At 34.0% G+C, this 19,605-nt stretch overlaps 6 protein-coding genes across 18 annotated transcripts; 3 read left to right on the top strand and 3 right to left on the bottom strand.

The window, feature by feature from the left end:
- Nucleotides 1–283: 283 nt before the first annotated feature.
- Nucleotides 284–4,754, top strand: LOC100113921. Of its 2 annotated transcripts, XM_032599369.1 has the most exons (6): nt 344–593; nt 653–1,068; nt 1,144–1,367; nt 1,755–2,037; nt 2,255–2,441; nt 2,524–4,754. In XM_032599369.1, the coding sequence occupies exons 2-6, from the start codon at nt 941–943 to the stop codon at nt 4,054–4,056; spliced, it is 2,355 nt and encodes a 784-aa protein (XP_032455260.1). In that variant the 5' UTR covers nt 344–593; nt 653–940; the 3' UTR covers nt 4,057–4,754. The 2 variants fall into 2 exon arrangements, with proteins under 2 accessions (XP_008208581.2, XP_032455260.1); XM_008210359.4 differs by lacking the exon at nt 653–1,068 and having other exon boundaries at nt 284–593.
- Nucleotides 4,090–6,208, bottom strand: Atp5d (ATP synthase, H+ transporting, mitochondrial F1 complex, delta subunit). 2 transcript variants are annotated; one of them, NM_001172348.1, is given in 4 exon segments: nt 4,090–5,206; nt 5,503–5,700; nt 5,784–5,907; nt 6,120–6,208. In NM_001172348.1, coding segments are annotated over 3 exon segments (486 nt in total). In that variant the 5' UTR covers nt 5,904–5,907; nt 6,120–6,208; the 3' UTR covers nt 4,090–5,038.
- Nucleotides 6,120–8,834, bottom strand: LOC103316517 (pickpocket protein 19-like). Its single transcript, XM_016988088.2, has 8 exons — nt 8,726–8,834; nt 8,330–8,637; nt 7,991–8,249; nt 7,647–7,916; nt 7,280–7,552; nt 7,150–7,206; nt 6,839–7,060; nt 6,120–6,747 (listed from the first exon to the last, which is right to left on the bottom strand). Exons 1-8 carry the CDS (start codon nt 8,754–8,756, stop codon nt 6,500–6,502), a joined length of 1,668 nt encoding a protein of 555 aa, XP_016843577.1. The 5' UTR covers nt 8,757–8,834; the 3' UTR covers nt 6,120–6,499.
- LOC103316498 (venom metalloproteinase 2-like) lies at nt 6,636–14,029 on the top strand. Of its 4 annotated transcripts, XM_031928944.2 has the most exons (15): nt 6,636–6,774; nt 9,031–9,148; nt 10,056–10,116; nt 10,208–10,434; nt 10,505–10,594; nt 10,703–10,901; nt 10,972–11,098; nt 11,174–11,303; nt 12,279–12,427; nt 12,505–12,554; nt 12,627–12,750; nt 12,822–12,986; nt 13,050–13,173; nt 13,305–13,412; nt 13,489–14,029. In XM_031928944.2, the coding sequence occupies exons 3-15, from the start codon at nt 10,068–10,070 to the stop codon at nt 13,546–13,548; spliced, it is 1,602 nt and encodes a 533-aa protein (XP_031784804.1). In that variant the 5' UTR covers nt 6,636–6,774; nt 9,031–9,148; nt 10,056–10,067; the 3' UTR covers nt 13,549–14,029. The 4 variants fall into 4 exon arrangements, 3 of the variants coding, with proteins under 3 accessions (XP_031784804.1, XP_031784802.1, XP_031784803.1); XR_004344890.1 differs by lacking the exon at nt 6,636–6,774 and having other exon boundaries at nt 8,987–9,148; nt 12,827–12,986; nt 13,489–13,997; XM_031928942.2 differs by lacking the exon at nt 6,636–6,774 and having other exon boundaries at nt 8,987–9,148.
- Nucleotides 11,318–16,084, bottom strand: Hop2 (homologous-pairing protein 2 homolog). 4 transcript variants are annotated; one of them, XM_031928402.2, is made up of 3 exons: nt 15,893–16,084; nt 12,063–12,233; nt 11,318–11,991 (listed from the first exon to the last, which is right to left on the bottom strand). In XM_031928402.2, exons 2-3 carry the CDS (start codon nt 12,216–12,218, stop codon nt 11,548–11,550), a joined length of 600 nt encoding a protein of 199 aa, XP_031784262.1. In that variant the 5' UTR covers nt 12,219–12,233; nt 15,893–16,084; the 3' UTR covers nt 11,318–11,547.
- LOC100113490 (dipeptidase 1) lies at nt 14,574–19,554 on the top strand. 5 transcript variants are annotated; one of them, XM_001599018.6, is made up of 11 exons: nt 14,574–14,662; nt 16,044–16,164; nt 16,528–16,690; nt 17,123–17,406; nt 17,501–17,558; nt 17,645–17,821; nt 17,895–17,985; nt 18,081–18,156; nt 18,472–18,622; nt 19,145–19,260; nt 19,342–19,554. In XM_001599018.6, the coding sequence occupies exons 1-11, from the start codon at nt 14,659–14,661 to the stop codon at nt 19,367–19,369; spliced, it is 1,269 nt and encodes a 422-aa protein (XP_001599068.1). In that variant the 5' UTR covers nt 14,574–14,658; the 3' UTR covers nt 19,370–19,554. The 5 variants fall into 5 exon arrangements, 3 of the variants coding, with proteins under 3 accessions (XP_001599068.1, XP_031784812.1, XP_031784813.1); XR_004344891.1 differs by having other exon boundaries at nt 14,577–14,662; nt 18,472–18,639; XR_004227474.2 differs by lacking the exon at nt 14,574–14,662 and adding an exon at nt 15,035–15,299 and having other exon boundaries at nt 18,472–18,639.
- Nucleotides 19,555–19,605: the final 51 nt, after the last annotated feature.

Below are 19,605 nucleotides of genomic sequence, written 5' to 3'. Positions count from 1 at the left end.
TATACAATATCCCAAGTGAAGTTATCAATTCAAAGGCAACTGAGTAGCCGCACCGGCGAACTTTACTGATCTGACCGAACCGCAGTTCGCGAACCTTCGTCGCCGCTCTCGTCTCGGATTCTCGGTATTGCAACGGTCTTTTCGAAAGTGCTGCCAACATGAGCGAGCGAAAACTTCCACGGCGGGCAACCGTCAGCCGCTCGACGTTCGACTCTCGAGTTTTTACCGCTGAGGTAGTGGCAGAGCGAAATTTTCCAGAGCAGCGAGTAGACTGTAGACTGTAGAGAGAGAGAGAGAGAGAGAGAGAGAGAGAGAGAGAGCGACGAGCAGACGGCGGCAGCGCAGGAGGGCCCCAGCAAAAAGAGTATGGCGACGTGGGGAGCCGAGAAATACGAGGAACACGGTAATGCCGACGAGATCGAGGACAGCTTCAACAGCATACTCGTCACCCACGACCTGCAGGACTGCCTCGATGACAGCCTCGATCTGCCCAGCTTTGTCAAGATTTACGGCCAGTCCGTCGACTTCGACTACGAGAAGTACTCGGACGATGATCCCCCCTACAATGAGAGTCTGCACGATGACAACACTGGGTATACAACACACGATCATGATCCCTTGTGTAGCTTTTTTACTCGATCTATATCCGCAGGCATAACGCTGGCTAGATTATTTGGCCAATTTTTTTGGACGGCCTCCCGAGAGCAGCAGCTCTTCGAGCTCACGGCTGGACCGGGGCTACCGTGCGCGCGAGCCAGGCGAGCTTCGGGCTTTTATTTTTAAAGCGTTATCGTATATATTTTGATGTCTCACGGATATACATCTCCACGTTTTTTTAGCCTTTCCTTATAAGGGCATTAAGAGTTTTGAAATTGGACCTATCAAGTTCAGGGTTGATGTTTTGAAATTTCAAAGGGGCAATCTGATCTTTAAAGCTGAGATGCTATTTATTTGTTGTTTACCACTTGCCCTAGGCTTTGTTTATTGTTTTAATAATGTATCAACTTCACAAGCTCAAGTGCTTATAACTGCATTTTCATTGAGAATATGTTTGTTGGCGGATGCTCAGTAATTTTTCGCTAAAAGCATTGCACTTTAAAAAATATTCTGACAAATTGGTAATACAATAATTTATCATTTTAGGTATATTCACCACACCATCAGTTCGGATGAAATATACATGAGAATACATCCAGGCAACAATGATTCTATGCCTGATGATCCATCACATGCTGTCATAACAATAGAAAGTACAGATCCAGACACTAATCAAAAGCGTATCAGCAGATATACTTGTGAATATGATGGCTGCTCACGTACTTACAGTACTGTTGGAAATTTAAGAACTCATATGAAAACTCACAAAGGTTAGTTAAAGTTATTTTGGCTTACTATACTTCAACTCCTTTTTGTATTACACCAACACCCTTTAAACTAATATAATATAACCATCTGAAATATTTGATTGACAATTAATCTGTGATTCCTATCAAATTTTTAAAAGAGTTAACTTCATTAATGCACCCTAAGGATTGAGAACAATGGTAAGATACTAATTACTTTGTTTGATGTTTGTATTAGCTGCTGTTATGTTACAACTCTGCATGAATCATAGTTGTATTCATATCCATCATGATTCAATGATGAATTATGAATGATTTATCGAGTAAAATTAATTTTAAACATGTTTTAAAATTTATTTAAAAGAGACTAACATGTTTTGTATGCAAAAACAACATTATCACAACTTTCAGGCGAATACCGGTTTAAATGCTCGGAACCAAGTTGTGGCAAAGCATTTTTAACTTCATACAGTCTGAAAATCCACATTAGAGTACACACAAAAGTTAAGCCATTTGAATGCAATCATAATGGGTGTGAGAAGGCATTTAACACCCTATACAGACTAAGAGCTCATCAAAGACTTCACAGTGGCAACACATTTAACTGTGAAGAGACGGGATGTGTAAAGTACTTTACTACACTTAGTGATCTCAAGAAACATATTCGTACTCATACTCAAGAACGACCTTACAAGTATGTTTCATATAAACCTTTTATCAAAATAAGTTATATTTGAAAGTAAATCATCATCAATTTACACAAATTAAACAGAAACTGAATGATGCTGATATACTTGAGATTTTACTTAATGTGTGAAAAAAAGTTACATAAGAACATTGATGTATATTAAAATAGTGTTCTCTACAACTGATTTGTTTGTTATACCAACTATTTTCACATTTGTTTTAAGGTGCCGAGAAAAAGGCTGTGGAAAAGCTTTTACAGCCTCTCATCACTTGAAAACACACAGGCGTACACATACTGGTGAACGTCCTTATATTTGCACATACAATCATTGTAAAAGATCGTTCACTACACCACATAGTTTAAAAAGTCATCTAAAAACCCATAAGAAAATATCACTTTCAGATGAACAGGTATTTATTTAATGCATATATATTTTAAATGCAAGCATTTATTTTTCTGAACTCCATAATTGATGCTATTGTTATTTTTCAGGGCAATACTGAAGAATCAGCAAATCATGTTGAAGATGTGAATAAGCGGAGTATAGATATTACTTCTGAGATCAATAGAACGGATAATATTGCACAACCCACAAATGAAGTTCCTGTTGCAATTGTGCTTTATTCTTCTATGGAACCATACAAACAAGCATTAGAAGTTCATACAACTGACAGTTTGATTTTGAATGGTAACAATAATTCAGCAATAAATTTATTGCAGCCTAATAGTTCTGCTAATATATACGAGAACTTGAGTAATAATATAGAAATTAATGAGAACAATGATGGATCTATCATAGTCAATCATTTCAATAGTATTGAGTATGACCAGTTGAAATTGTTTGATGATATTCAAAATACTGATACTAAAGTTAATGCGGTGAATGAAAATAGCAATAACAACTCCATTTTACAAGGGCCAATTGTTTTGAATACTAACATAAATAGAGATTCTTCTAACTTAACACAAAGTAATCTTACAGATAATTTAGTAAGTCAGTCTATTCCAGTCACTGGAGTAGATAACTATTTAGATAAACCAATGATGGACTTAATGAATAGAACTTTAAACAATTGTGAGAGTAGCACTGTTTTATATGAACCTTTATCTAGTCAGTTGCCAAACGTTTTAAATATATCAAATGATAATCACTTGATAAGAAACGAAATCAATCCATTATCTTTCGAAAATAGTACAGACTTTGTAAATGAGACGCCAATCGAAGACATAACAAGCGGAATAACAAATTCCATCAGCAACAACAATGAGTCACGTGCCCTTGAATTAGCCTTGGCTTCAGAAGAAGAGCGACAATCTCCATGGATTGATATAAATTCCTTAACAAGTGAACTTTCAGATAAAATAATAGCATCTACTGCTGTGCCAATTGTAAGAATGGAATCTGCATGGTCAGAATCAAATGCTCTTCCAACCGCTGTTCATTCTCTTGTTAATCTGCTTGGTCCTGAACCTTATCCGTTAGATCAACCACAAAAAGCGCCCGTTCTAGAAACAGTAAATTTAATAGATGCTGAAAATGGAACCAATGTAAATGTTGAAGTTGTCACGAATTTTGCGGAATATCCAAATGAAAGTTGTTCAAAGGCCGATGAAAAAAAAGCAGAAGCTTCTAGAAACATATTAAGAGAAATCACAGCTGATGCTGGAATATGTAAGTGTTCAAGCTGCAAGTGTGATAGCGACGGAAATAATTGCCAAAATTGTTCCCATTCAGGACAAGAGAAACAAGAGAAAGAACAATCGAGATGTAATGAAATAAGGCAAATAAATATATCAGATATAGTTTCAACATTACAAAATAAATGTTGTTGCAATAATCAGAATAGCTGTGGGTCATGTTGCGTCGTTGTATGTATAAAAACATTGCAAGAACTCCAAGAAGTATTTAATACCTGTTGTAAAAGTACAAGCAGTGCAGGGTGCTGCAAAAGTAATTCTATGAGTAATCAAGGTATATCGTTACCAATGGCTTCGTTGAAAAGTCAATTAGCGGGAAATCAATGAAGAACAAAAAACTAGTCCAAAACAAAGATGTTATACTATTGATCAGATAGATGTGCACGAGAGTATCTATGATACATTTTATTTTATTACCAATTTTTTATCTATCAAATCAACACACTTTTTATATTTGCATACAACTTACAAAGCAATATTCTTGATAAAAAATATTTTTTATAATTTTTATGATAACATTTTTGGGTATATATTTAAGTAATAATTTTAAAAAAATTATTACTAATTCAGAATTTTTCTATGTGCAATTTTATCTTGTAAGCAGTTTAACTAATTATAAAAAGATTTGTCATCGACAAAAAACTTATCGCTTGTGTTTTTATATTATATTATTGTTTTGTTATGAATTTAAAACTAAAGTGCAAAATGTTTGCTGAAAAAACTTAGTTTTAAATTTTCGACTGCAAAAAATATGATTATACTTATATTTGGCGATGAAGTGCCAAAGATTTATAAGAGAATTTAATTTTAAAATGATTTTTTTTTTCACTTGTTACACATGCATTTTAGTGCCTTATAAAATTCTTGTTAGGGTTGTAATATTTCATTGTAATTTAATTAAAAATGTGTACAAAGCGTAGATAGATACTTACACAATCTAATAATTTTGCAATAATAATCAGAGTGATTTCCATCGCTGTTTTAAAACGAAAAAACTCTGAATAAATAAAAAGTATATATACAAGTTTGAAGTGTTTTTGAATAACAAATGAAATATGTTCTCAAATGTGTAAAAAATATTGCTTTAATATATTTAATAGAAAAAAAATGCGAGTCTCTTTTTACGTGAATTCCTAAATAAAAGCTTTCCCGGTTCTTTTGGATTAACGTTTTTATTATGAGACAAATTTATGTTGTCGCAATATGGGTGACTTTTCTATCATACATTGGTATTGCTAAATATGAAATACAATCATTTTTTTTTCATTTTTACAGTTTATGATTTAATTTTTATTTTTTTTAAATTAATTTAAGCAGTAGCTTGCACTAAAGCTTCAGCAACTTCTACTGCAATGGCAGCCTCTGCCTTGTCTTTGTCGGATGATGCAGATGATGACTGTTGCTGTGCCTTGCTAAGAATATCCCTGGCTGCAGAACTATCTAAGGAATCTACTGGGTGAGCTTCTTCAGCAAGGACCTGAAATGGTATTCAATTTTTATGAAATATTATTTACTGTATATGCTTACTTGATTATTTAAAGCCCAGGAAACTGAGAGCTAGCTTGAAGGTTAAAAGTAATGAATGTATTTTTCAACTATTGGAAAAATGTGCACGTGATTGTTTGACTTTGATCAGTAGATATTACAAATGGAACTTAAAAAGCTTTCATAATGTAAGATACCTCAGGATCTTAGTAAATATAAAAAGAGATACTGGTTTCAAACTTTTCAACAATAAGAATAATTAGTTCAGAAGTCAAGTAATATTTTCACCTGTACACTGGAGTCTTCATTGATCGTAACAGTACCAGAAGATACAAAAATCCTTTTGGAATCACCTCCCTGTTCGTACACTGTCACTACTCCAGGCTTTAAGACGGCCAGGGTGGGTACGTGCTTTGGTAGAATACCGAAGGAGCCAGAAAATGATGGCACATCAACTTGTTTGACAACAGCTTGATCGTAAAATACCTGTACCAAAGAAAATAGGTACATTTGTCAATGATGAATTAGAGAAAGTCTGTGATGATGTTTTATTATATCAAAAAGTGTACCTGGTTAGCACCAGCAAATGTGAATTTCATTTGATCTCCGGCTGGAGCATCGGCATAGAACCTCTTTTGAGTGCGAGTGCATCTGAGGAAGGGGCGCAGAGTACGGGCAATAGCGGCCATTTTTCTGCAAATTTTAATTTAGCACATTTATAATATGGCAAGAATGTTACATCACAAGCTATAGTATGTATGTATATTGGATAACCCTAATAATGATGATAAAAGACAACTCGATACAAGACTACTGTGATCACTGTACGTGGTTTCGAACGGTGGATAGATGAGATCGTAACAAAAATATTAACTTTTGCATAAACTCGTTAATAATTGACTTACTAGGTTTTCGGTGATAACCGTATTTTACGATAGCTGCAGGAAAGCCAAGACGAGCCACCAGCAGAAAAGTGTATCCCGCAGTTGCGCATGCGCAACAGCCGACCGGATAAATCAATCTAATTTTGGTTAGGTTTTGACGGTCGCACAGAACTTCCGGTTGATAAAAAAATTCAAATTTTTTGGCAAAATAAGTATATATAACGCGCTCTATTTATTGAAACTACTTATTTCGGTACACGTGCTGTTTATTACTAATATCTATGTCATAGAAATATTTACTCTGCATCTAAGAAAGCTGCGCAAATGCAGTATAACAAATAGTTCAAAAATACAGCAATAATATGATATGATACAATAAATAATGTTACTGAATTATCCAATTAAAATTTGGGTTTCTTTCTGTTCAAAACTCGTGGCGGAAAATCGAGAAGCGGATAAATTCTTTTTTCGTTACTGTACGACGTCACGTTAATAATATTTTGAATTTTCAGCGAATCCTTTTTCCTCTTGTTGCAGACGAGCCTCTGATAGACGTAAAGTGTCAGCCCGACGACGAAGCAGTACAGGAATTCCAAGATGGTCAGCAGCGAGCCGCCCAAGAACAATCCGAAAATTCCACCCAACTGCACTGTATAATATATGACGAACAATAACGGTAATTATACTAAAATAGTTAATGTACATACAGTGCTTTAATTCAAAGTTATTATAACATATACCCATCATATCTAAACGCGAAACCCGAATGACTCTTTTGTATCGAACACCTGTCGGGCCATCGTAATGAACGTCCAACATAATTGCGTCTGGCTTGTAATAAGGAGTTCCTATCACATAATCATCATAGTTGCAATATTCGCATTCCGGTGGGCAGTTGCACATCGTCTTAATTACGTGCGGCTGTTCGCCGGCCAGTGAAAAGTGAACCTCGTTAATTTCCTCTGTATATTTTGTGAATTAGTCAATTACTATGTCAATATATGAGTGCATACTACTTATCAAGAAATTATGTTTTTTCAGGAAAACTCACTCCTCTCTTTTGCCAGACATTGCAAATCTTGAATGTTACACTCTCGGGACGAATTATCTGCAAACATAAGTCATATGTTCGCGTATAATGTTATGACGATTCGCATTATGACGTGATAAATTATACCTACCAGCCATAGGAAAAAAGAAACTTGGGGTACAACCGCACAGCTTTTGAATATAATTTCGTTTACACGTGGACAAGCAATTCACGAACTGGTATGATCCATTTTCGTGCTTGCAAGGTGGATTCTCATCATTTTCTAACTCCAACACTTCATTTGAAGAAATGGCAGTCGTGAATTTCAGATCTACGTTATATCGCCTGCCAGAAGCTACGTATCGACCTTTTGTCGGGAACATTGCTTTCGGATGTGATATCATAAACACCGAGTTAATTTTGTCTGAAAAAAAATTAATGCATACGTCTTGTAACTGGCATTATTACAATCTTCACTGGTGTGTTATAAGCTTTGGTTAAAAACTCGGATTCTGAACCATTATTTGAATGACGCGGCGGGTATTGAAAATTATTCTGTGTTACAAATCTCAAACCACTACGGACGCCATATGCATGAGCGTTTCTAGGTTCCTCGGGGAGCTTTCCTACTGAGGTCAAAGAGTTGAAAGTGTAACAAAAACCATAGCCGGTTCGTTGCACCTCAAATATTTCACAGCAGTTCACCGTTACGTAACTCCAAGAACAGTTGAATATTATCTTGTCACATTTCGGCAAAACTTTAAACAATACGTCGGATATATTGATCCCTGTTGAAATTATTATGTTCTATAGATTATTAAGTACAAAAACGCCATAGTTATTTATATTGACAAATATTTACTCGTGAGGTATTCAAGTTCATCATCATTAATTGAGACGTTCAATCTGTCTAAATTGGCAATCTTGACATTAGACATATTCGCCAAAATTTCGAAGAAAGTATTGGTAGCTTTTTTATTCGTCGCAGGTATCAATGTACTCGCTATTTTGGTAGCCTCCTCCCAATCCACGCGAGAACTAGGGCATATTGTAACGCTCGGAAAGGAAATGTGAAAAATATCGTGATTCAAGTCATCGATAAAAATATTCGTTTGTTTAGCCTGAACGTGAGACGGTAGAGGATTTTAATCGATTAGTCAAAGCGCAAAGCGATGATCCGACACGTTATATAGTCACTCACCTGAAAATTTCCGTACAGTTCGAAGATTACTCTCACAGTTGAATACGCCCCTGCGATGAATAACAAGACCCAAATGACTCGTTCGATTCGGTACAAATTTTCGTCTTGACTGTATTTTAGGCCGTGAAGACTCGTGTGCGAAATGAAATATTTCCACATTTCCACTGGATTTTCAAGTCTTTTCGGCAACTTCCTTATTTTCTTTTTCTTCTTCACGTTAGGTCTTTTGAATCGCGATTTGAATTCATCATCAGTCTTGGGTGTATCCGTAGGAAAGTGCCACAATGCATTTTTCTTGACGTAGAAATCTATATTGTATAAAATTTTATCTATAGTTTCGTAAATTATCGAGTGCGAATTTTAGTTGAATAAAAGATATTAGATCGTATAGATTACCAGAATGATGGATTTGTTTATTGCGGTTCATCGCACCTATAGACACGCGTCGGCGTTTATATAGTTTTCATTGATTTATATAATACCGTTACGAGATTCGGTATTATTAAAATTCGAACAATTGAACATGTCCCAGGGACTAAAGATTCTGCAGACAAGTGGCAGTCCATGTGCATAATTTTTTACTATTGTATTCAAACATTTGTCTAATGCCTACGTGCGACAGTCGTGTGTCCCATCAATTACAATTATATACGGGAACAGAAGGTTAAAGGTGAGATTATGATCAGTTTTTGTGTATGCAGAGAATCGATTGGTGTTGCCGTGGCTTTCATTTGGAGCTTTATTTGTTCAGCAAACGATGAGTATTCACATCGTGCGTTCCACACTTCAATTAAATCATCTGGATTTCCCAAAGGAAGAGTAAGTTGAGGCACTAGCTTGAAAACTTCCATGATCCCCGGGGATTTATAAGAACAGTTCGCTGCAATTTTTATATTTGCACAAACGAAAATTCTCAGAGTTCAATCACAAATTAACATCGATTACGAATAATTGGACTGATGCTTAGTTATACGCATTGAGAATGCAAATATGTCAAGAAATTTTTAAATAAATTTCCATTCTGAGTCTCATAATGTGAATGAAAATTTGCGCAAATTATAATTATTTTTTTCCCTAATATTTCTCAGTGGCTAAAGCATTACTTGAACAATTCATTACTTTTATTTTTAATGACATCAGTTGATTGTACATATATTTTAATTTTATTGGTTTCGTTTTTTATTTTTTAAATAATATAAAACAATAAAAGTTGCTATGCAGTGTCAAAGAATGTTATTTTGAAATGCATTCGCCTGTAAAATAGACCATCACCTAATTGGCTAACAATTTTTTGTTGGTACATGTATTGAATAATATTAACGCGCATACGTGTCTTTTATCGTGCGCTTAAAGTACGCACAAGTGTTTTTTGACTGTTTGTAAGAACTGGGCTGATATAAAAGGAAATCTTACAGTATATTTCAAATCTTTACTCATTCTTCGTTTTGCGTCAGTTATATTTGAATGTAACTTTAGAAAGCGACGAGTGGTTATAAACGAAGTTTCATTTAATTGTATTTGTGATTTTCTTTGTGTTTGTTTATAAAGATGCTTCTTTTCAATATCTTTCAATTTTATGCTAAAGTGATTGTTATTCAGTTTTTGTTTAATGTTTTCACAGTTATCAATGGTTTTCACGTAAGAGATAAATAAAAAACTGAAAATTGTGCATGTATAACTTGTATCTGTTCAAACAGATAGTGAATTCAAAATTTCTTTTTTTAAGATTCACGAACATATGACCAGAGATGAAATCCTCTCCGTGTTTAGTACTCAACCGGAATCAGGTTTACTAATTAAATTTGTCACTAAAGCATTTCTGACTATTTGCACAAAAATATACCAAGAAGTACTAAGTTCATTATTTTTAATTTTTAGTTCCAGAATACGAGATTGTGCCAATCTTTCACAAAGAAAATGGTGGCTATCACGCACGAAAAGTTCGCTCATACTCAACGCAAATACAATTGCGAGCTTTCAATCAAAATATTACTTTGTATTTGGAACCTACAGATCACGTATTGTTAGGCGAAAACACTCCTGTCTATACGACTCATAAAGACGATTCTCGACCATTGGGAATCAAATACACGCTTCTACAAGATGTAAAATTTTAACGTTTGAGCATTTTATTATTTTGCAAGGAGAATGATTTGTTTTCTATATACTTTATAGGCTTGGCATGATGATATTCGTACGTATCAAGATCCGATGAATCAGGCTGCTGTTACATTACACCGCGAACCTAATGGTAACTTTAATGTGGTGAGTGTCACTTAAGTAGTATATGCTATATACTTACTTATAATGTAGGCATTTTTAATTTATTTAGCATCTTACGATTTATTACATATTTATTTTTCTCACGTTTAGGACGGAACAATTGGTGATAATATGGTAATCAAATCTCTGCCATCACGCATTCAAAAAGTTTTTCCGAGTCACTTCCCAGAATCGATGTCAGGATTTAAAAATCAACCTAATTCTCTGTTTTACAATAACGAAAAAGCAACTCAGCATGTCGTGTACAAGCCAAACATTCATCCTGTTATTGATATAATAGGAAATATCAGTAAGTCTTAACACCTTACTTGTCAATGAAATATAAATGAAATAATAAGGCCGCGTATTTTTTATTCAAGAAAAAACAGGAGAAGCTCTTTGGAATAACTTGTTTGATTTTAGACGAAACAGTAATCGTTTTAAACGAACCATATTTGACACTGTGTATCCTCAAATTTTAGTTATAGTGGATTACGAAACTTATAAGTATGAGTCATATTCTAAAAATTATCAGTGAACGAAAAATACCTCTACTAACTAGATTGATTTATTTTTTCTCAGAGCTCATGGAAAAAATATCAAAGCACTTACTAAGTATATGGCTGCTTTTTGGAACGGCGTTGATTTAAGATATAGAGGAATGAGCGATCCAAAAGTAAGATTGAACATTGCAGGTCTAATAATTCCCAAGGTAAAATTTGTAAATTTCTGTAGTATTATAATGTTCATATCAATTTATTAAATCCGTATTAGATTTATAAGTTCTCTCAATGATTATTAATTATATACATTTGCAATTAGAGTTTTCTTTCCTTTTCGTTTTTAATGTTCAAACACTTTTTACATTATAAAACTAAAAAAATAAACTATATAAATATGATTTTTTTTCTTAAACTATTATACATCCAAATTTATATTTATCTACTACCATAATGCTAAACTACATTGATCCCTATTTCTGAAAATAATTGTTTTTTGGTACCTGGGTAGCTTTCTAATATGCAGTCAAGAACATCATTACACATGCGTTTTCTCTTGGTGTACTCACGATTGTATAAACTAAGACTACTTTCTGCTTTTTTCTTGACTTCACTCAAATCTTCTGTACCTGAAGACTCCATAAGCTCATCTAACATTGTAGAAAGTTTTCCAGTAACTTCTTCTAATCGTTTTTGTTGTTTCTGAGCTTCTTCAAGACTCATGCCACATTTGAGAGAGTTTAAAGTGACTTCATGTGATCGAACTTCATTTTCCAGTTCTTGTAATTTTTTAATTTGCTCATTAGAATGTGTTTGCAATTCTCTTTCTATTCTTTTTAATTCTTCTAAATTTTGATTCGACGCCTGTTTTACACAGTATACCTTTTGTTTTGCATTTACCTGCAAAAATTAAAAATTAAAAATTTGCTATTAAAACTTTATTTTTCAAATTACGTGAATAGCTTACTTACTTTTACAAAAATTTTGCCACTGTCAACAAGTTTATCCAAAGATTTTTGAATTGCAGATTTACCGTGTTTTTCTTTGTCCAATGTAGATGCTAAATCAATTGCACTGTATGGTCGATTCTGCTTTTTTAAATAGTTGTAAACTGCCTCTGTAGTCATCGTGCAATATTTATCCTGTAAAAATATTTTCAAGTAAATAAATATGCACATCAATTTTAGGAAGAGGGTGCTGCGCCATACATGGAAAAATATAGAAGAGGGAATAAATTAATTGAAGATAGGAAAACTTTAGAAGCATTAGGTAGATATTTGTACAAAGAAAATAGATTCTCTTCAGACATGTTTGACATAGCAGTTGCAATCACTAAGTAATTGTATAATTTGTATTATGAATATAATAGCTCAACAAAAGCATACAGAATGAATTAAATATATATTATTTTAGTTTAAATATGTGTATGATCAAGTCAGATGGATGTGACCCATCAGCTAGAGGTAAATTCGATATTACTTGAATCATGTTTATTATCTACATTAATTATCTAATACTTATGCACTTCAAACTAGGACTTGGTTACTATGGTGGTGCATGCAAGCATAATGTTCATAATGCAGATTTATCCACTGCATTCTTAGAAGATTCAGGAGGCTTCAATGGGATTGCTACTGCAGCTCATGAAATTGGCCATGTGTAAGGATCACCCTATTTTTTTGTATGATTGTCATATTATGCTGTAGTTATTATATGTTAATAATTAATAGATTAGGAGCTCCACATGATGGTGAAGACTCATTATCCTATATAGGAGGACCTGGAGCAAAGCATTGTAATTGGAATGATGGATATTTAATGAGCAGTATACGACGTAATAGCAGAGGGCTTCATTGGTCTTCCTGTAGTATAGAAGCAATGCGTCACTTTCTCAAGTAATTAAATGGTTGGTTTTATAATAACATCTTTTTCACAATTAACATAATTAATGGTTTCAGAAAAGAAGCATATTGCTTGCGAAATAAACCAGTTGTTCTAAATCCTTATAAAAAAATCCTGCCTGGAAAATTGATATCTAGAGATGAACAATGCTGGAGGACACTAAATATGGTTGAATGTAGTGTAAGAATGAAAAGTTTGTTTACTAGAATATAATTTTGGCATTTTATATATATATATATATATATATATATATATATATATATATATATATATACACACATATATCCTTATTAATGTCAAATTAACTTTAGATAACTAAAAACGAATGTGGAGCACTTTGGTGTGTAAAACCTGATGGATTATCTAATTGTGTTTCAAAAGGAGCCCCAGCAGAAGGATCACCTTGTGGAAATGGAAACGTAATTTTTAATTTATAATCTATAATTTTTAAAATCAACATTTGTACAGTTCTTCAATTTTGAAAACTTCTTATAGATATGTCTGGATGGATATTGCGTTATGGAACCAAAAGAACTAATATCGACTAATTATTAAATTAGAACATGTAGATTTCATACATATTATGCCATTAAACAAAGAATAAAACTAAAGAACTGATAACACTTCTTTTGCAAGTTAACAAAGTATAAATATATTTTTGTATGTAATGTAAAAGCATATCTTTAAGGCGATTATTTATTATTAACCGATATGATATTGTAAACAACAATGTAAGTGTGTAATAAATCCACTTACGTTATTTTATAGAAGCTTTATATATGCAATACATGCGTGCTCTGTCTTTTATCGTCCCTCATACATTGACATTGTCAACAAAAACAATCTGAATCGAAATACAAATACTCACTTTAATGGGTTCTAAACGGACGATCAGTATTCTTTCCATAAAATCCGTCAATAATGGCGCATTATCTTGACTCAGAGTTGCGTAATATCACAAAAATCAACTTTGTAAAAAATTATACTTTAATACATGTCAAAAACGAACTTTTTGAACAATCAAAACAACGCCAAATATCCATGAGACAAACGCGCGCAAAACGTGTTGTAACGTGCAATTGTCAAGCATAAGAGACCTCTGTCGGCCTGATTCGAACTAAACTGATAAGACTGAATTCGCTCGTTTACTCGTATGGTAATTATAATATCACATTAAAAATAAAAATTATCATTTTATTATTGCATACCCTTTGCACATTCTTTAATCGGTTATGCAAATTTTGAGAAGTCTAATAAATTCAAATTAATTTATTGTATTTATTTATGAAAGCTATACATTTGTATTAAATTAACTAATAATACAAGTTTTTATTGAAGAAAATTACACATATATTATGTATTTGCTGTTAGCTGCGCTATAAAGGACAATATGTATGCGATATTTATTTAATTCTTTTACAGAACAATAAATAAATTGTATTCAATCTTAAATAATGAGACAAAATAAAGGCAAGCACTTACTTTTATCTCACTTCGATTGAATGATTTACTCTTTGCTCGTAAGTCCGGGCGAAACGTTATATTGTATACGTGTTAATTAACTGATAATACCGCATTTCATCATTACAATCTTGGGTCTTGTTGGCTGCAGTCAGTACTGCCTGAGATCTAGCCAAGTGAAGTCAGAAATCCACATATAGCGCTATGGGTAAGTTATGGAGCAAAAAATTGTTCACGTACTCTGAGAATACGTTTTCTCATGATATAAAAAATTAAATTCATACAAACTTATAAGAAACTTTTAATAAAAATATCTTGTTCATTTCAAAAATTGGGAAAGCTGTTTTATGTGAAATAGATGATACTTGATATTGATGTTTCCTATTATACCATTGTTTTAAATTACTGTAAATCGTCTCGATCACTCAAAGATTGTACTACTTATCTAAAATTTTAAACGATGAATAATTTAAAGTAATAGTGTATCGTATCAATGGAAAAATTATATGCGCTGGTGTATTCTCGAGCATGTTTCCAAAATGTAAACAACTCTAATATGCGTATACATAGCACGCAGTAATCACATCGTTAAGGAACGTTCAAGATAGTTTCTCGCAGCTCTCCTTGATGTGCATATCGTCTTGATACTAACAAGAGATTGTACTAATTCTCGAACTAGTTTTTTTTTTATTACAAAACTATAAATCGTACAAAATTCAGTAATACAAACAGTATATAAAGGAATAATAGTTCGACCATCAAATATCTATAAAAATAGTAGAAAGCTGTGAAAAATTGTAATCAGTGCGGCAAGATGAACGATGCAAAACGAAAATTTTTGTTATGTAATCTCAATATTATATTATCTCGTACAATTTTTGATTATCACGGGATAGTGTCAATAAAATATATTAGTTCTAGTAATCGCCCAATTAAGTTAAACATGATATACTGAATAACAAATAAGTTCAAAATGTTCAAATATTATTGTTATCACCAATCATTATTTTTTCTATTTCGTTGCCATACATTTCTTAACTCGGCTAATTTATGAACTTATTAAAATGATATGTTTATGATAGTTTTTTGTCAAATATAGTGTACAGAAAAGTATTTATAGCACAGTGTGGCTAAAATCCGCTGTTAAGTCATGCCTATCTGTGACTAAAGTAGTCCTTTTTTGGACCTTTTGTGCAAATATGGACTACTTTAGTCACGAATATGTTAGCAGTCTGTGCTATAAAATTTTATACGATACTCTTGACTTAATTAAATGGTTCAGTTGAACCATTTAAGTCACACGTATCGTAATGTACTATTTAATCATAGTTAGAAATTTAGAACATAGCAGTGCAATGAAATAGCAATATAGTTGCATGCAAACACAATAAGTAGATGACATGGTCTAGTAAATTGCAGACTCATTGTACTGTCTTACCTTTTATGACACATAAAGAATATGTCGATTTCAATAGTTGAAATAACTTATATTTAATTGTCACCCACGTATTATTTATTACATACTCCTATCATAAGATTCATACGTATAATTATTTATATTATTCATATACAATGTCATTTATTTACAGATATAACGTGCATGCTGTCGATTGTGTTTGTATCTTTATGCATTGGCTTATCTCTGGGACTTCCCGTCGATGATTTTGTAAAAGGCAGCGATGCACTTAAGTCAGCTCCACTTATAGACGGGTATTTATCATTTACTCTATACTACGATACGTATCAAAAACTTAGATTTGATCATCTTGCCTAGCACATCGTTTAAAAAGTGAATCCCTGAAAAGAACCATATACTATTATATTATATAAATATTTTATCACCAGTACATTACAATAAAACACTTATCGTATAAGTATAATCATGATTTTACACGTATTTGATCGAACTCTGATATACAAGAATATGATTCTTATTTTCATGCATCATCACGATTTATCAGCATCTTTTACATGTTACATTGATGTTGCATGTATATCGGGTCAATTAACAAGTAAATTTTGAAATCATATTTGATTCGTTAATTTAATTTATTGAATTTTATTACATTTCAGACACAATGATTTACCGTTCAGCTTGTATGCCAATGTGAACAATGATTTGAGTAAGTTTCAATTTGATAAAAATCTAACGGATGACAAAGTCTGGGGAAAAGCAGCTTGTAAATCATGTATGACGGATTTGCCTCGTTTGACTGCTGGAAAAGTAGGAGGCCAGGTGAATTCCATTAGCAAATTATTTATTTTCCTAGATATGTATACGTATGTACCTATATAGTATACCTGCTTATACGCGATGGCGTATGGATCTATATCTATAGCTCCAATTTTATTCATGTGCGATAGCAGGATTTTAAAAAGAATTGAAAGTCTTTTTTACGATAGAAGTATATGACAGGAGAGTGTACCCATATAAGCTTTAAACTTACAAATATATAATATATAAGACATACATATTAGTTTATATGGAGATACATTATTTGAAAAGGGCCAGTCTTATTTTTTTTGTAAGGGTCCTATAAAATGTTCTATATGACGTTTGACATTTCCTATCGTATAAAATCAGATCCTTCGCGAGATTCATGCTGATACTTTCAGAATGTGTTCACAAGCAATGACAGCAATATTCATTTTGTTTTTCCCTTCACAGTTTTGGGTTGCTTACGTCGAGTGCAAATCTCAATACAAGGATGCTGTGCAACTTACGCTCCGGCAAATCGACGTTGTCAAACGATTGGTTGAGAAGTATCCCAATAGGCTAGAATTTGTCACCAAAGCTGATGATATAGAAGCCAGTTGGAGAAGTGGAAAAATAGGATCCATGATAGGAGTTGAAGGAGGACATTCTTTGGATTCTAGCTTGGCAGTTTTGAGACTTTATTACGAACTCGGGGTTCGTTATGTTACACTGACTCACACTTGCAATACTCCATGGTGAGTGTTACTCGTTGAAATGAAAATTATTTGAAAACTCTGTAGTAGGTATTATTTCCTGATTATTCACAAATTATGCGAATTCTGATATCAGGGCAGACGCATCACCGGTAAACAACAAGCCGGTTTTCAATTTGACCGAATTCGGAAAGGTAATTAATTAAATAAAAGTATAAAGCTATATTTTCTCGCACATTCGCGCGTTTATTACATTAACGCTAGTTAATTAATTTGGCAGGTCGTTGTTTGGGAGATGAACCGTTTGGGTATGTTGGTGGATCTGTCCCACGTGTCGCACGTCGTTATGCGTCAAGTACTCGCTGCAACGAAAGCACCGATTATTTTTTCGCATTCGTCTGCTTTTGCACTCTGCAACAATTATAGAAATGTGCCAGACGACGTTTTGCATCAAGTCGTAAGTGTACATAGTTTGCTCTTGAAAATTTGTAAATTATTTTATTTTCAAACATTTTTTTCCACAATTTCAGAAATCGAACAATGGAATATTGATGGTCAATTTCTACAACAATTTTGTAAACTGCGATAAATCGAGAAACGCTACGTTGGAGGACGTCGTTGGTAGATATTTTTGACTACTTACTATTAAAACGCGTAATAGCACTGTCACTGAATGCAGGAGAGAAAATAAGCGCAAATTCGTTTTTTTTTTTAAGCTCACATAAATTACATAAGGACTCTCATTGGCGTGGACCACGTCGGCATTGGTGCAGATTATAACGGAGTCGATGAGTAAGTTTGTAAAAAATCTTGCGGATAGAATCGATCGATAAAAACACAACGATGCTTCGATGAGAAAGTAGAGTTACGTAAGAAGCGTCAGTCTTGGAAAAAATTTCGTCGTTCCACCGTTTATAATCACCATTTTACGGTGATCGATCGATAGTTCTGCCTGCATAACAATAAATACCTGTAAATCTCTTTACAAGTTCAAATACTCTTTTTTTATATATCGACGCGTATCGCGACGACGTCGCTGCAGCAATTTTTCCGTTTCTCTTTCATGCTACGCCGTCTCATATTATTTTCCGTCTCTGCGATTCTCAGGACACCGACAGGACTCGAGGACGTCTCCAAATACCCGGCGCTATTCGATCGACTTCACGCCAATAAAGAGGGCGAGCCGAAGTGGAGCAGGGAGGATCTGGAGAAACTCGCAGGAAGAAATCTTATCAGGGTCTTCAAGGAAGTTGAACTTGTTCGTATACACTCCGAGTCAGTCTCTTATTTTCTCCAAGGCATAAGTAGATTAGTCGCATTCGCGGATGTATATACATGCACGCGCGGGGCTGTATAAGTTAGCTTTTAGCGCGACTTTTCGCTTACTCGGCGGGAAGTTGCGCCAAGTATTTTGATCGTGCCGATTTGCCGAGCGCCGCTGCACTCGAAAACTAAGTACCGTCTTTCGAATCCTCGGCATTTTTTCGCTCTTTGTCACTCAATAATATTATCATACTACTCGCCAGGCGAGTTTTCTCCAGAGTGTCGTCGTTGCATCCTTTAACAGGGTTATTCTCGGATTTTTCTTAATAAAGGGTCTTTTTTAAAAACAGCGCTCTTCCGCGAAACACGCGCATTGTAGTCTGCTCTCTTTCATCAGTTTATGTATAGGCATACAAGTATGAGCGCTCTCGAGCTTTTGAGTATATAATGAAAGTTTGCGCGAACGTCTTTAGATAGTCGTTAACGTCTTTCGAAACTAATGGAAGTTTTTACGAAGGTTCGCGACTTGCTGACAACCCAGCTACCTTACGAAGATATCATCTCTGGCAAGGAATTGAAGGTTGCCCAGGAAAAACAGGGATTAAAGCCAGGCGCTTGTCAAACTGCGAAAGAGTAAGCGTCGTTTATCTTTTACTATACTTAAATAATGCTTTGCCGCCGATTGCTACATAGGTATTTATCCGAATGTTTCAGATGGGAGCAGGTCGAGGAGCGAAATTAAAGCTGGTGGATCGCGGAGGCTCGATCATCGAGCATATTACATTCACGTAAACACACGGCGAACGAGGAAACCAATGACGCAGACTTTCGTATTATAAGCTGCTGGGCATTGATTTATAAAAATTAGAAACGAACGATTTTAGACCTTGAATCAATAAAGAGGATGGCTGATGTATAGGTAAAAAATGCGTGAAATCTACATGTTCCCAATGGCACTAATTGTGCAATCCCGTGCGG

The sequence above is a fragment of the Nasonia vitripennis genome, chromosome 4 (assembly GCF_009193385.2).
Source record: "Nasonia vitripennis strain AsymCx chromosome 4, Nvit_psr_1.1, whole genome shotgun sequence".
Classification (NCBI taxonomy): Eukaryota; Metazoa; Arthropoda; class Insecta; order Hymenoptera; family Pteromalidae; genus Nasonia; species Nasonia vitripennis.
Note: the sequence above shows the minus strand (reverse complement) of the source record. Positions and strands in the feature narration are given on the sequence as shown.